At 41.1% G+C, this 16,201-nt stretch overlaps 1 protein-coding gene across 1 annotated transcript in view; it reads left to right on the top strand.

The window, feature by feature from the left end:
* Positions 1-16,201, top strand: part of abca4a (ATP-binding cassette, sub-family A (ABC1), member 4a) — an 83,295-nt gene that overhangs the window by 19,765 nt on the left and 47,329 nt on the right. The window contains exon 3 of the mRNA XM_060846597.1: positions 12,966-13,067. Coding sequence (XP_060702580.1) covers positions 13,002-13,067 — 66 coding nt within the window. The 5' untranslated portion in view covers positions 12,966-13,001. The remainder of the gene's footprint in view (positions 1-12,965; positions 13,068-16,201) is intronic.

The raw sequence follows: 16,201 nt of genomic DNA, 5'->3' as shown, positions 1-16,201 counted from the left end.
CATCATGCAGAGCTGATAAACTAATCACATTTTGGTTGAAAGTTCGACACTATTCTCTGTTCTTTGTAGATATTTTTATCAACCTATTTAGATGTTGGTACATATTATCTCCTCCTGCCCGCTTGCTTACTGAAGTCCTCATCCATCTGTTTACTCAACTTGACTATTCTAATATCTTTCTGATCAGCTTCCCATGTTCAATCCTTTGTTGACTTGAGGTCATAAAACTTGAAGTCCTGTTTATTGCTAGAGGAAATTAGTAAAACATAGGTAGGCTATCCTTTGTCTGACCAGCCCCCTACATAATCAATGTGGTACTTTGCATGGTATTGGATAATTTCAAGACAAAATGTAAATATGTTGGAAAAAATTCAGAAGTCTTTCTGGATTAGTGTCTGGAAAAGATGGTTTCACTTGAGGAAAGGTAATACATACTAGGCTTCTGTGCTAGAGTTGAATGAGACAACTGGATTGAAGTGTAAAGTCCTCAGGGGTCTTGACAGGGTAGACAGAGAGGCTGCTCCCTCTAACAGGAGAATCTAGATTTATGGATTGCATATTTAAGAAGAGGCAAAAGTATTTTGTCATGAATTTTGGTGATTCCATGAAAAGCTAGTGGAAGCACTGTCCTTGAATGACCTATTTTCCTTATTGGTATGTTTGTATTCACATTAATTTGTAGAGCTATATTGATTCAGTTAAGCAACATGACAGTTTTTTTAAAAAAAATTGTTATTTTCAAATTCCTCCATGATCTCCCCTACATCTGCAATCTTCAGCAGTATAACCACCCTGAGAAGGCTATCTTCCTCCAGAGATGATGTTATACACCACTTGGGGCAGGTGGGACTTGAATCTGGGCCTCCTGGCTCAGGTAGCGATACTACCAATGTGCCATAAGAGTCCATGCTTTACTGTGATATCAGCAGTCTTCCAATTGTTATCTATTTACCATCCTTGATTTTAACCACTCTGCAAGCTGTTTCACCTGCCAAAGCATTAACAGCTAGAAGCTTAAACCTATGCCTAATCTTGTTTTTCTTAATTCTCTTTGAAATCTATTATTTTGTCTATGCCTTTAGCCATCTGCTCTAATTTCCTGATATGGTTTGTTGTCAAATGGTGCTCATTTATGCTTCTATGAAGCATCTTGGGAAATTGACTGTGATAATGCTTTGCAAATACCAGTTGTACTTGTCATCTAACTTTTTTATGTTGCAGTCATCCTGAGACTACTCTCATTTACTATCCAATCTCGTTTGTTTCTTGTAATAACCTGACCATAAAATGAGAGGTTTGAGCTCTGAGATTCTGGTTCATCTGACTTTCCATTGAAACACATGAGGAAAGCTCCAAATTCAGTTCCTGGTCTTTGTGCAAGGATGGTTTGGCTGGAGGGTGGTTGTCTGGATAGTTGACTTTAACACCGAGTTATAGAAAAGACCTGGGTTATTCCTCCACTCGTAGCTGATCCAACAGGGTTGGGCTTGGGCGATGATACTTCTGTCAATATCAAAATACTATTCAATGGAGAACATGGTGGGTGGAATATATTTTCTCTCATTTCTTGTGAAAATAAGCTGGAGGTGTTGAACACTTGGCAGTTCCCACATGTCAGGGCCAGGCTGGAAGTGCTAGTTGGAGGTGGCAGTACAAAATGACTTTCTCCTTGTTGGAAAAACCAAAGGCCAGGTTTAAAATGAGTCGACTCCCATTCTCTGGGGGTGCTAACTAAAGCTGATTCTGGCCAACAATTAAGACTGTTGAGGAGAAAGAGGTAAAACAAGTTGGTGTCATTTTGCAGTCTCTATTACACTATGTAATGAAGCTAATACTTTTATCTTTTAGGAGAGAATGAGAATTGTTTTGAATAAGTGTAATGCTATCTATAATCAACAGTGCTTCAATTGGTTTGTTGGTGTGATGATACTGTGGCTTTAAGAGGTGTACTTTGTTATTTTCTTTTGAGAGTTTGAATGAGAAGTGATGAGTATTCTATAAGAAAGTAAATGGGGTTTGAGGCCTTGTTTTCTTTAAAGTTAGATCAATAGAAGCTGCCTGAATGGGTGTGCTCAGATTCCCATAGAACCAGGACTTTTAGTTTAGTTTTCAGCAGTTGCTGTTGGGGAAGTGCCAGCTATATTTCCCCTCAGCTATAGCCAAAAGCTAGGGATTTTCTGTTTGCTACTGGAGGTGCTTGAGACCATCTGTTTTCTAAATTTGCTGTTTGCCCAGGTGTATTTGAGATGTTACTGGATCTGATCTTCTAAGTTTTTTCCAATAGTTGTTCCAATTCACTTTTTGTATTTTAACATTGTAGATGAATTAGTATGTTTTTTGCTTTAAATCTGGTAGTTTGCATCTGGAACACAACACTTTGTATTTACCCTTTTTTTAAAGCAAGAAAAAGTTAGGATCTAGGCGACTTAATATTTTGAGGGGGTTTGGGTCTGGTCTGTAACAGATGGGTGTGCCTGAGTCTCCATTGGATAGGGACAAATGACATTTGGCACACAAGATATCAGGGGTTCTCAAAGATGAAGTAGGAGTGAATGCTCTAAAGGAAATATTATGAGCTATTTCTTAATCTGTTATCTTGTTGTTTTGTCTATACCTGAGTGTTCACAAACTCTGCTTGCATTCCTCCCTGTCTTGGGTGCACTTACTCCTCCCTGCATCCTTGTTATTTTGAAATCATCTGTTCTCATTTATTTCCAGGACTTAAGAGCTTATCACTCCTTCAGTCTTCCCTTCCTCCTACAATCTATAGGTTATTAAAACCAAACCAGCTTAGCCTTGGGGGCCAGAGTTGAGTCAAAGAAATCTGGAAACATCCAGATAATTCAGCTGTACTTAATCTTGCTTGTTAGTAGTTGGTTTGTCCTGTTGAAGCTGAGAGCCTGGTGTGTTTTGACAGGGTTGTTCTTCACATTGTTGCTTGGTGAACGAATCTTAATGCCAAAGATCTCCTGATGTGAATGAAGGCTGAGGTTCTTGCGTTCTGTGACATGCAAATAAGCATCTCACAAATACCATAAACCTGTCTCTGACCTCACTGTTTATTTGTTTCTTTTCTCCTGAGTAATCTTTTCATCCTTTTATGCTGTGCTGTCATGTAAGCCTTGGACTTTTGCCTAAATTCTAGATTTCTTAAAATAAAAATCTGAAGGGTGAGGCTAATGTCAATTTTTCTGACTAATACATTTCAACCTTCAGATGCACTTGTAATGTTTGTCACTCTTGATAAAGATTTTAAAATGTATATTATTAAATGACTCATGTTTACCACATATGCATTAAAACAAACCTGTATATGCTATGTCAACATGTTATGTTCTTCATGTTTGTGACGATCTGAACAAAAGTTGACTTTAATGTTTTTTAAAAAAAAATCTTAAACCTCTTCTTACACTGAAGTGCCAAAAAATTGCTTGATGCTGATGGGCCAAATCAATAATGCATCTGAGTGAATCTCAAACTTGCACACTCTGCATTGACCAAAGGTCATAAGATCAATGTGTGGGAACTACAGCTAATTTTAAATAGTATTTTCCGCACAAACCCATAGGCACTCAGGCCAGTTGTAAAACCTCAGCCAATAACCCTTACTGAAATTGGTTAGTTGTCATAGAACAAAGAACAATACAGCACAAAAACAGGCCCTTCATCATTCACCACCCTTTGTGTGAAAACCTTGCCTCATACATCTCTTTAACACGTACACAATGTCCCCTAGTAATTGACCCTTCCATCCTGAGGAAAAACCTTCAGTTTCCATTCTATCCATAGTATTCACAACTCCAATCTTTTGTATCATCCACAAACTTACTAACTAGATCAGCTATGTTTTCCTCCAAATCATTGATGTAGATCACTTCCAGCAGAGGCCCCAACACTGGGACACCACTCGTCAAGGCCCTCCATTCTGAAAAGCATGCTCTCGCTGCTCCCCTCCGGCTCCTATGAGCCAGTTCTGTATCCATCTTGCCAGTTCACCCCAATACCATATGACTTTATCTCTTTGTACCAGCCTGCTATGAGGGATCTTGTTCAAGGCTTTACCGAAGTCCTTGTAGACAACATCAACCGTTTTCCCCTCCATCATTGTCACCTCAAAAAAATCAAATTAGTGATGGATGACCTCACTGCACAAAACCATGCTGTCTGTAGCTAATATGTTAATTTGCTTCTAAATTCACAAAGACCTTGTCCCTGACAAATTTTCCAATAATTTCCCTACCACTGATGAGACTCACAGGCCTGTAATTTCCAGTACTATCCCTGTTACCCTTGTTAATAATGGGACAACATTGGCTATTCTCCAGTCCTGTGGGACCTGACCTGTGGCTAAAGAATTAAAGGTGGTTGTCAATGCTCCAGCAATTTATCGTGTCTCCCTCTATTCTGGGATGGATCCCATTAGGACCCAGGGACTTTTCTACCTTTTTTTAAATACTTGAGCACCTCTTCCTTTTTAATTGCAACTGAGCTGAAACACTTGACAGTCTCTCCTGAGATATCCTTCCTCAATTCCTTTCTCTTCAGTGAATATTGACCTAAAGTACAGTATTGGTTTAGGACCTCACCTACCTCTTCCAGCTCCACACATAGACTCCTTGCTTTTTCCCTTGTGGTCCAGCTCTTCCCCTGGCTACCCTCTTGCTTTTTATATATGTATAGAAAGCCTTGGGATTCTTCTTTAATCCTGATCACTAAACTTTTCATGACCCCTTTTTAGCTCCTCGTATTCCTTGGGTTCTTTCTCTACTTTCCTTGTATTTGAAGGATTTTGCCAGTTCCTATCCTCCTAGACCTTACATACGCTTCCTTTTTTTTTTCTTTTTGACCAAGGTCATAATATCCCTGATCATCCAAGGTTCTTGTAATTTTCCATACCCTCTCCATTCTTGCAGGAACATGCTGCTCCTGAGCTCTTATCAACTGCCATTTGAAATACTTCTGCATGTCCCATGTGGATTTACCCTCCATTAAAATCCTGCCTAATATCGTCGTAGTTCACCTGTCCCAATTTAACGCTTCACCTGAGGACTGCTGTTTTCCCTATCCATAAGTATCTTAACACCCATGGTATTATGGTCACTGCTTCCCAAATGGTCCCCCATGAAACTTCACTCACCTGGCCAGGCTCCTTTCCGAACACAATGTCCAGTATAACCCCTTCCCTGGTCCGTTTACATAGTGTCGAGTCCTCGAGCTCCTGACTTGGTATCAGTGAACTTGTCAATGGTGCAACTGGGGAGTGGGAAAGCTGACTGTGGGATATCTCAAAGCCACCTTGGTTGGGAATGGGCTCGGTGAAGTCAAGTAAAAAGGGAAAAGAAACCAGTTTATATAATACAACTTGCGTAAAACATTTTATATCTAAGGAACTACTTTGACATGTAGTCAGTGATGTAATATGGGAAAGCCAACCTGTTCCTGCTGGAGGAGTGGCAGCAGACTGGAGTGTTCAGCTGTTTGACTGTGCCAGGAATCTCATTGGATCCTAAACTCCACTATAATGTTTTTAGAACCCTGACATTGTAATGGCCTTAGTCTCTATGGATATACTCTATACAGCAAAACAACTTGAAGTGGAGGAAGCCCTCTAATGTGTGGCGAAGTTCAGTAGTACAGGGAGAGCAGAGTGTCCTCTAAATCCAGAAGGGAAGTCTGGGAATGCACAGTCAACCACAAGCCAATAATGTTCCAGCAATAAATTCCTACCTGGCTATACCTTTTTTCTAAATTCTTTGAATGAGGAGAATCTGAGCACTGCTGTCAAAGGGCAAGACTATTCTAAACACAGGTCTGTATTAAAAACAAAAATTTGAAGCCTGTTTTGGATCCGAGGAGGGCTACAGCTGGTGTACAAAAACCGTACCACCAAAGTAAAACCATGGGAGATGGTCAAAAGAAGAGCTTGGGAAGTTGGAACTTGGGTACAGTCTAACTTTCCTCCATTTTTGTTCCGATAACACCTTAAGACACTTGTGCCAAATCCAGACAGATCCTTAAAGCAGAGTTGTCTAGTTGACTGAGTGGTGCAGCCACCTGGTAACAAGTTGTTTATTTCTGTACAGGAGTTTTTTTTACTCCTGTTTACATTTTTAATTCTGTGCCAGTGCAGCTTCTAATTCATGGGCCGACTTATCCAGCTCAGTGATTCCACTACGAATGGACAGAAGCTGACCATTGCAAGAGCAAGTCTTTACCAGCCAGATTGTCAAATGAGCATCATTTGAATTCTTACCCCATTAAAGCAGTCATCTGGTTCTTGGGTTATGACAAGATTTCTGCCTCCACCCAGTATTCCATTTGAGGTGTTTTAGAGTCATAGTCAGATGTACAGCATGGAAACAGACCCTTCAGTCCAACCCGTCCATGTCGACCAGATATTCCAACCCAATCTAGTCCTACCTGCCAGCACCTGGCCCTTTTCCTTCCCAACTCTTCCTATTCATATACCCATCCAAACGCCTCTTAAATTGTACCAGCCTCCACCACTCAGCTCATTCCATATACGTACCACCCTCTGTGAAAAGGTTGCCCCTTAGGTCTTTTATATCTCTCCCTTCTCACCCCAAACCTATGCCCTCTAGTTCTGGATTCCCTGACCCCAGGGGAAAGACTGTCTATTTATCCTATCAACGACCCTCATAATTTTGTAAACCTCTAGAAGGTCACCACTCGGCCTCTGCTTCAGGGAAAACAGCCCCAGCCTTTTCAGCCTCTCCCTGTGGCTCAAATCCTCCAACCCTGACAACCTCCTTGTAAATCTTTTCTGAACCCTTTCAAGTTTCACAATATCTTTCTGATAGAAAGGAGACCAGAATTGCATGCAATATTCCAACAGTGGCCTAACCAATGTCCTGTACAGCCACAACATGACCTCCCAACTCCTGTACTCAATACTCTGACCAATAAAGGAAAGCATACCAAATGCCTCCTTCACTATGCTATCTATCTGTGACTCCACTTTCAAGGAGCTATGAACCTGCACTCCAAGGTCTTTGTTCAGCAACACTCCCTAGGACCTTACCATTAAGTGTATAAGTCCTGCTAAGATTTGCTTTCCCAAAATGCAGCACCTCTCATTTATCTGAATTAAACTCCATCTGCCACTTCTCAGTCCTTTGGCCCATCTGGTCCAGATCCTGTTGTAACCTGAGGTCATCCTCTTTGCTGTCCACTACACCTCCAATTTTGGTGTCATCTGCAAACTTCCTAACTGTACCTCTTATGCTCGCATCCAAATCATTTATGTAAATGACAAAATAGTTATTGAGCATACATTTTTTTTCCCTAAAATTTCTTCCATTTCATCCCTTCCTTCTGAATATATCTGGAGTGCATGACATAAATGGACTCCTAAATTCACTGACATCTGCATGTGCACATGACACTGGTTCTCAACAGTTGTACATGCTGGGCAGGCCTTAGTCAGCCTGTCTTCATCTCATTTCCCAGTATCCTTCTACCCTCGCCCTTCACAACATGTCACTTTCTGAAACAACCCATCAAAATGAGTGGCCTGTACTCTGCATCTTTCTTGCACACTTTTTTATTCAGTGGTGCAGGCTCTGAGGTGTTGTTTTGTTTAGTTGTCTTTTGAACAAGTAGACTCTGGTCTCTGCTCCTGTGCAGCTGGCTCTGAGGCAGGTATAGGAAAAGGTGGTGAGAGATTGGGAGTGCCATCAGATGCTTACACAGCTGACTTGTTGAAAGGGGAGCAGGGCATCCCCTGAGCCTGGGGAGGTTTGCTTATTCAAGCATCCCTATATAACTTACCAACCTTGGCAGAGCAAGGGCCAATGTGCTGGTGATGCAGCCTCATTACCCAGACATGTCCTCTTTTGCTATCCCCATTGTTCATTTCCAATCTGGCTGCAAGGTAAAGAAAAATGCTGTTGAACTTGGGAGTCCCCCCACCATGTCCTCTTAGCCCATGAATGAAATCTTGAGTGATAAGCTGCAGTCTGCACTCAGCCTCATGTCCAACATGATTCTGATCTCTGACTCTCATGGTTTGAGTACATCCTTCCCCTGATTAGGAGAATTGTTCTGCAGCTGGCAACAAGGTTGATCTTGGGATTAAACTTCTTGGACCTAAGCAGGTCACTGCAATGTTTCTGGCACTGCACCTAGTTTTTGTCACTCCTTGCTGCTGACTTCCTCAGCCTGGCAGAGTAACTGTGCCACTGACAAGGAATAGGATTTATATAGTCACTCTACCTCTGGTATCTTTAAATGTCAAGGGACAGGGAAGTGATCATCCTAGCATCCTCCTTGCCAACTGCCCTCCATTCAGTTCCTCTGAGACAAATGGCAACGGCTGCCTCTTGTTCTTAAAGTTGAGGTCAGTGCTTATGTTCCACGTCCTTTCCACATTCTGCTCCTAATTTTGCAGTGAACCCTGCTCTAGTACAACTAACTGACTAGTGTTAGAATTGCAGTGCATACACTGCTGAAAATAGTGAGTAGTAGATCCAGGGGTGAGCACATCTAGTTTCTGACGTTAGAATTGAAATCTCTCACCACAACATGTTTGCTTGAAACAAGACGCAGTTAGAAAGTTTGATACCCAGTCACTGAGAAGGACCGGGGGTGGAGGGAAGTGGTGAAAAGCTCATGTCACTGGACTAATCCAAAAGCCCATACTAGTGGTGTGCGGTCATTGGTTCAAATCCCATGGCAGCTGGTAGAGTTTATATTCAGTTAATACCTGGAGTTAAAAGTTAGTCTTTGGCAACACTTTCAGATAACATCTAATGTCATTTTAAAAACACATCTTGTAAGAAATCTGTCCTTGCCTGACATAATAATGTGGTTAACTGCCCTCTGAAATGGCCCATTGAGACACTCCATTTTATTTAACCTCTACAAAGTCTCAAAGGAGTTAAACCAGTTGATTCAGCCCATGTTGACTGGCACTGAAAATGATGAGAAACTCTGCCTGTCAATCCTGCAAAATCCTCCTTTATGGCCAAGTAGGGGCTTGTGCAGCTTTCCAACATGAGTGAAGTAACAACCTGACATTTGTCAGTATTGAGTGTGAGACTATGTCCCAGACAAAAACACCACCATACCTGGGTATGCCTTATCCTAGGTATACAAGCAGAAGGGATTCGCCCTGGGAGTCCTTGATATCCAGATCTGATGATGTCTCATGCATGAAGGAAACACTCTTCCCTGCTGATTATCAACTACCCCCTGCCAGCATCCCACCACTCAATGGCTGTACTGACTCCAGTAATTCTGGGACTTTCTTCCTAACGGCATTTTGGTTGTATCTATGTCACATGAACAACAGTAATTCAAGTGCAGCTTACCACGAAAATCTGACAAATGTGAATGGATAATACATTTTGGCCTAGCCAGTAAAACTCTAATCACAAAGAGGTGGGGAAAGAATGTCAAAGTCTAGTGATATACAAAGTAGTTTTTGCATAGTTTCAATTATATATAAACATGTTTGTGAATCTGAACATAACTGCCCCATCTCCTTTTGATTATGATATTAATTACATAAAATCTTGTTTTGTGTTTCTGTTAGAGGTTAAACAAGTATGTATGAAAGCCATGAATATCTGATTCGATCACTGGAATACTATTTTTACACTCCAGGCTGTTTTCCTAATAAATCATAGGGCAATCTCCACCAGATGCTTGGCTACTTAGGGGACAAATTTCCACTGAACACTCAGATGTGATGCATAAAGAAATACCCCTCTAAACTGCTCCTTCTAGCTGTGACCCAGTGTTAATCTGGTAGCTGTGACAGTATTGTCCTGGTTTTGTTTACTCTTTATCCATCATTTGCAAACTGGTTTTCCAGAGGGGAAACTGGTGACAACCAAAATCTACCTGGCTCTCCCAGACTCCATTGTCTCATCCATCAATTAGCTGTTTCCACACGGTAAAGAACTTTTATCCTGAGATTGAAATTGGAAGAACTCCAGCTCAATTTGCTTTTTGTCTGAAACCTGCTTTTAACGTACTATCAAGATCTTGGAACCAGCTCATGCTTATTCAATGCATTCTCAATTCTTTATAAAGCCCCAACAAGTTTATTCTGCCAGATCAATAACATTGATATTCACATTTAGGACAGTTGTAATGCTGTCTGCAGCTGAATAGTCTACCATACTGCAGATTTGGACAGATGTATGATGAATGAAAGTTTGAATAAGGTACTAGAGGACAGCAGTGAATCTCCTTCCCATTAAGAATCAATGCCCATGAAGTCATCTCCTATGGAGACAAACAGCATTTGTAGAATGGAGTACAGGATTCTGCCCCTCAGCCAGATTCTGTTTCCTAAATGGCACAGTCAATAACACTCCTCTAAATCACATGATTCAAGGTCCACCCCTCATACCTGAGCACAAATGAGGCTGTGGCTCCAGTACTAAGCAAAATGTATGCTGCACTCACTGGTGTTTTGTTTTGAATGGGATTTTTAAGTACAGTTGTCATGTTCATCCATCTAAAAGAGATGATATATTTTAGAAGCGATGCTTGTTTAAATTTTAAAATGGACTTTACCAGAATAACGCATCAAATGCATTCAGTTTGGCTGTAGTTTTGGGAAATTCTAAGTGGTAATTGCAAGGATAGAGTTCAGAAACCACAGAATAACTCAACTTCCAATGTGTGGCCATCATAGTCCACCCAACACTGAGCAGTATCTCTCTAACAGGGTCTGTAAACATCTGGGAGCTATTGAAACTCATTATACCTAAAGTGTTTGGGAGTCGATTTAAGTCAGTTGGATGGCTGACTTGTGATGCAGAATACATAGCAACAATGAGTTCAATAGCTGCAAGATTTGTGAAGGTTTGTAGCTCAGGTTGAGGTTTAGGGTGTAGGTTTGCTCGCTGAGCTGTAGGTTTGATATCCAGACGTTTCATTACCTGGCTAGGTAACATCGTCAGTGGCGACCTCCAAGTGAAGTGAAGCTGGTGTCTCCGGCTTTCTATTTATATCTTTCTCCTGGATGGGGTTCCTGGGGTTTGTGGTGATGTCATTTCCTGTTTGTTTTGAGGGGTTGATAGATGGTATCTAGATCTGTTTGTTTATGGCGTTGTGGTTGGAGTGCCAGGCCTCTAGGAATTCTCTGGCATGTCTTTGCTTAGCCTGTCCCAGGATAGATGTGTTGTCCCAGTCGAAATGGTGGTTTTTTTTCCTCCGTGTAGGGCTACGAGGGAGGGAGGGAGGGTCATGTCTTTTTGTGGCTAGCTGGTGTTAGTGTATCCTGGTGGCTAACTTTCTTGTTTGTCCTACGTAGTGTTTTGTGGCAGTCCTTGCATGGAATTTTGTAGACGACGTTGGTTTTGTCCATGGGGGTTGTACTGGGTCTTTTAAAACCAACGTCGTCTACAAAGTTCAATGCAAAGACTGCCACAAACACTACATAGGACAAACAGGAAGAAAATTAGCCACCAGGATACACTAATGCCAGCTAGCCACAAAAAGACACGATCCCCTCTCCCTCATAGCCCTACACACGGAAGAAAAATAACCACCATTTCGACTGGGACAGGCTAAGCAAAGACATGCCAAAGAATTCCTAGAGGCCTAGCACTCCAACCACAATGCTATAAACAAAGACATAGATCTAGATTCCATCTATGAACCCCTCAGAAAACGAACAGGAAATGACATCACCACAAACCCCAGGAACCCCATCCAGGAGAAAGATATAAATAGAAAGCAGGAGACAACAGCTTCGCTTCACTTGGAGGTCGCCACTGATATTACCTAGCCAGGTAATGAAACATCTGGATATCAAACCTACAGCTCAGCGAGCAAACCTACACCCTAAAGTTCAATAGCTGTATGAGTTGAGGTTGCAATGAAGGTCCCACCTTCTCAACCTCTCCTCCCACCTGAGGTGTGGTGACCCTCCAATTAAGCCACCACCACTCATCTGAGTGGTCCTCTGGGTCTATGGTGACTTTACCTTTAAAGTGGTGCTAATTGTTCAACGGTTATTTCATTCAATAAACAATAGCTTTTGCCAAATGAAACAGAAATAGTTTTAACTCAATTCATCCTTAAGCCCATCAGATTCAAAGAAACTCCCTATCTTTTGAAAGAGATGTTTTTCACATTTTTTTTGAACCTAGCATTCTAGTAAAAAAAAATGTTAATCTACTGTTAAAATCACTGTATGCGAAACATTTTTTTTCCTCCCCCAAAAAAAACACAAGACTCCAGGCTGAGCCAACTCCACCTGGCCTAAAGTTGCATTGAAGCCTTGTTTCTGGAAGGTTCCTGATCTCCATGAGCATGGACCAATTCTGTACACTAACCTTATCTAGCTAAACCTAATCAAACTCTAAAGGAATTCTGCCACTTCAGCCAACTGCGCACACCTAAATTCAAATCCTACACGAAAACTTTCACTAAATATCTGAAATAAAAGTAACGTAATGCAGATACTGAGGAAACTCAGCAGGTCTGTCATCTGATGAACGAAATAGCTAAGGTTTTTTGAAACTGAATCCCTGAAGAGTCAAATCACTGTTAACTGTTTCTTGCTCCACAGGTGCTGACAGACCTGTAAGCTCTTCCAGCACTTCATTTACATTTTACTAGAGGTTGATGGTTTGGATTCAGTCAATCATATGAATTGCTGTCTATATCTTTTGACTTAAGTTATTTTTAATTGAGTTTTTTCTTTCTCTTCTATGTACATATATTCAAACCTCAGGATGATTAACATATAAACCATTCATTTTGGTTTTGACCTGCAACAAACTCTTCAGGGTTATTTTAAACATTGCACTTCACAAACAGGATTTCAGGGGAATACAGCATATTTCAAAAGTATTTCCTTTTGATGAAATGATTTTTGAGGACTACGGCTTGTGGAAGGTGCTAGAAAAACAAATCTCTTTGGGAGGAGGGGGCAAAATGTAAGTAACTTGAGGGTTTGACATTCTTTCTTTGCAATGCAGGTGACCGCCGCTGCCCAATGTACAATAAGGACAAAAATGAGCTTCTGGATACAGCTTGGGCTCCTCCTTTGGAAGAATTTCACCTATCGGAAAAGACAGATTGTGAGTTAGATCTATTAAGCTGATGTGACCCTGGTCTTTAATTGTTTTTTGCTATCTTTTGGTGCTTCCTGTTTGTAGTATTGGTGGTTTCTGCAGAGTAGCTCTTAAAGTGGCAGTGTCTGACTGAGAAAGTTATTACAAAATGCTATTCCTTAACTTGCGTCTCCTGGAAGTCTCACTATTTGTTCAAGGAAATTCCTTGGGTCTAGTCAGTTGATATTTAAGTTAACCATTTGTCTTGTCTTAATGGCTACTTCGTGGAGGGTATAGGAGTATAACTACCTGTTTTTAAACTAAGTTGTCTGTCACTTGAATGAGTTTTGTTGTACTCTGGTTAATGTTTCCTTTTTTCCCCCATGTCACAGGGACAGTGACACCAGTTGCGACCCTGAACCACAATCGAAATTTGCTAAGTTTTTGGAGAGCAATGGTTTGGAAACTGCTTTAGAATTATATTTCCTTTGGGGTGTTAGCATAGAAATACTTCAAAATAATTTGTAAACATGGTGACAGTGTGACATTTGTTGTAATACTTCTCTAAAAGTTAGGAAACTCATAGCAGGTGCAATTTTGGCTTCCACTTCTCCTGGCTTGATGGATTCTAAGATAGAGACCAGCATGCAATCTGTAAACTCCCCCACACAAGGTGGCAGGTGATGCTGAAGACTTTATCCTCTCTTGATACTTCAGTGCTGCATGTTAGGTCTCCTGTTGTGTTTGGTATCTTCCCAAATGATCCTTCTCCATTTTAGTCCAGCACAAGCAAGTGTCTCCCAGTGACGATGTCCCAAGAGAAATACAAAAGCTTAAGGATGTCCCTAAAGCAGAGGAGGTCAAACTTCCCCTCATGCTCTTTTGCTCCACTTATTTCACAGCTAGCTATTTTTCAAAAATTATGATTTCTTACCTTTCCAGGACCCAAAGGGCCTTATGGCCTTTCGTGAGTTTGCATGATGTGCAGTGAGAAATTATCCAAACTGTGCTCAAATTCACATTAAAATGGAATAGCCAAATAATCCCCTTTTCTTGATGTCCCAGTTAGAAAACAGTTTTATCTACCATAAACCTACCTTCACTGGATACTACACTTCCACGTGTAAATAGATTAATATTATTGGCAACTTCAAATAACATCAAGCCATTTATTCACTAGCTAGCTTGATACTGAAATAGAACACATCAAAGCCAGCTGTCAGGATAATGGCTATCCTGACATGTTGAGAATGGTTCTAACTGCAAATTCATAAAGCGGTTATGCTTGGTCACGAGAAGTGATTTGTCTATCTTGGTTTACCAGGTAAAGTGTCCCAAAAATTTGAGCAGCAGGTGAAGGTGGCCACTTCATGCTGACACTATGCAGCAGGAAGGGAGGTTGTAGTATTATCACCTAAGTATTAATCCAGAGTACATCTATGTAATGTTCTCGGAACCTGGGTTTGAATCCCACCATCACAGATGGTGGAATTTGAATTAAATTTTAAAAAAAAATCTGGAATTGAATTTAATGATCAAGTTTGTTGGAAAAACCCATCCAGTTCATCAGTGTCCTTTAGTGCCAGGAGGAAACTGCCAACTTTGACCTACATGTGACTCCAGACCCATAGCAATGTGACTGACAGTCAAAACTGACCTTTTGGACCATTAGGGATGGGCATTAAATGCTGACCTACCCAGCAGTTCCCTCATCCCAGGAATAAATTTAAAAAAAACAGAAGTGTCCTCCACTGACAGGATGACATTCATGTCAAAAACATGTTCTGTCGGTCACATGACTGACCTGATATAGGAATTTCAGAGCTGGAGTGATGCCAAGTTTGTAACCAGAGGACCCAAAGATAGTATTAACTTGTGTATCCATTAGCCGTTTGCAACAAGCAAGCTAATGATGACTGGATAACCAATCAACCTGTGATTACAAAATTCAAGTAGCCAAAAATAGACAAACAAGAGACTGGAAGAACACCAAGTCAGACAGCACTAGGAAGTGGAGGAGTCAACATTTTGTGTATTAAGCCTTCAGGACTGAGGGGAAGCTACAGTTAGGTCAGGAGGGGAGAGCAGTGGAATGCAGAGGTAGTGATAGGTATGATCTGATTGGTTGATTGGAGAGATGAATCCAGTTGGTATCTGGAAGGAAGAGTCAGTAGGTGGAATGGAAGGGAGGAGGCAAAAGGATGGGTGGAAAGGTTATTTGAAGTTGAACTGTTAAGTCCTCCAGGCTGTAGACTTCTCAAGTGAAAGAAAAGTGGTATTCTTCCAATTTGCAGTCTGATTCACTGTAGCAACAGTGGAGGCCTAGGATGAACCTATCTGGGGGGGGGGGGGGGGGGGAGGAGGAGTTGAAATGGGCAGTGGCCAGGAAGTCAGGCTGGCTGTTTTGGGTCAGATGAAGATGCTCTGACATCTGGGATGCTTAGAAGTGGGACATCTTGTTTAAGCAGATGTGATTCTGCAATTGGGTGTATTTGCTGGATAATTTTATGAAGATTTTGACTGATTAGGGTTGTCAGTTGGTGCCTCAATGTGTCTCTGGCATATTCTAGAAGGTGCATGTATTAATACACAAGGCCTTGTTGTTTGTAGACAGAATAAAAGTGATGGCCACTATGATTCATTGTTCAGAGATTACCTTGTGTAAAAAATGAGGTCTGCAGATGCTGGAGATCACAGCTGCAAATGTGTTGCTGGTCAAAGCACAGCAGGTTAGGCAGCATCTCAGGAATAGACAAATCAGTTGACTTGCTTGGTTTGAAATGTAAATGTAGCAGTTGTTAAACGGTCATTAACTCCTTCTAATCACCTTTCGTAAATGCTGCATTTGCCAAGACCATGCCTCTACTAGTCTGTCCCTTTGCCAAGAAATCAGTACTTCCCTCCTGTGCCCTGAATGTTGCTTTGCCCTTTGAAAATTTGACAGTATTAATTCTCAATGAGTGCCAGATGAAAAGATTCAATTTTTTTTGAAACCACACTTATTTACTTGTGCAAAACCTTTTTCAAGTAGAAATCTTTGTTGTTTTATAATAGAATCTCTAAAATCTCTTGAGCCTTTTTAAAATGTTTTTGCTCATCGTGTGTTAGAAGTGCTAGATATTGGAACCATTCCCACTTCAGAATCTAAGTATTTACCTCCA

This window comes from Hemiscyllium ocellatum, chromosome 28 (genome assembly GCF_020745735.1).
Source record: "Hemiscyllium ocellatum isolate sHemOce1 chromosome 28, sHemOce1.pat.X.cur, whole genome shotgun sequence".
Taxonomy (NCBI): domain Eukaryota; kingdom Metazoa; phylum Chordata; class Chondrichthyes; order Orectolobiformes; family Hemiscylliidae; genus Hemiscyllium; species Hemiscyllium ocellatum.
This window is presented reverse-complemented; position numbering and strand designations above follow the sequence as displayed.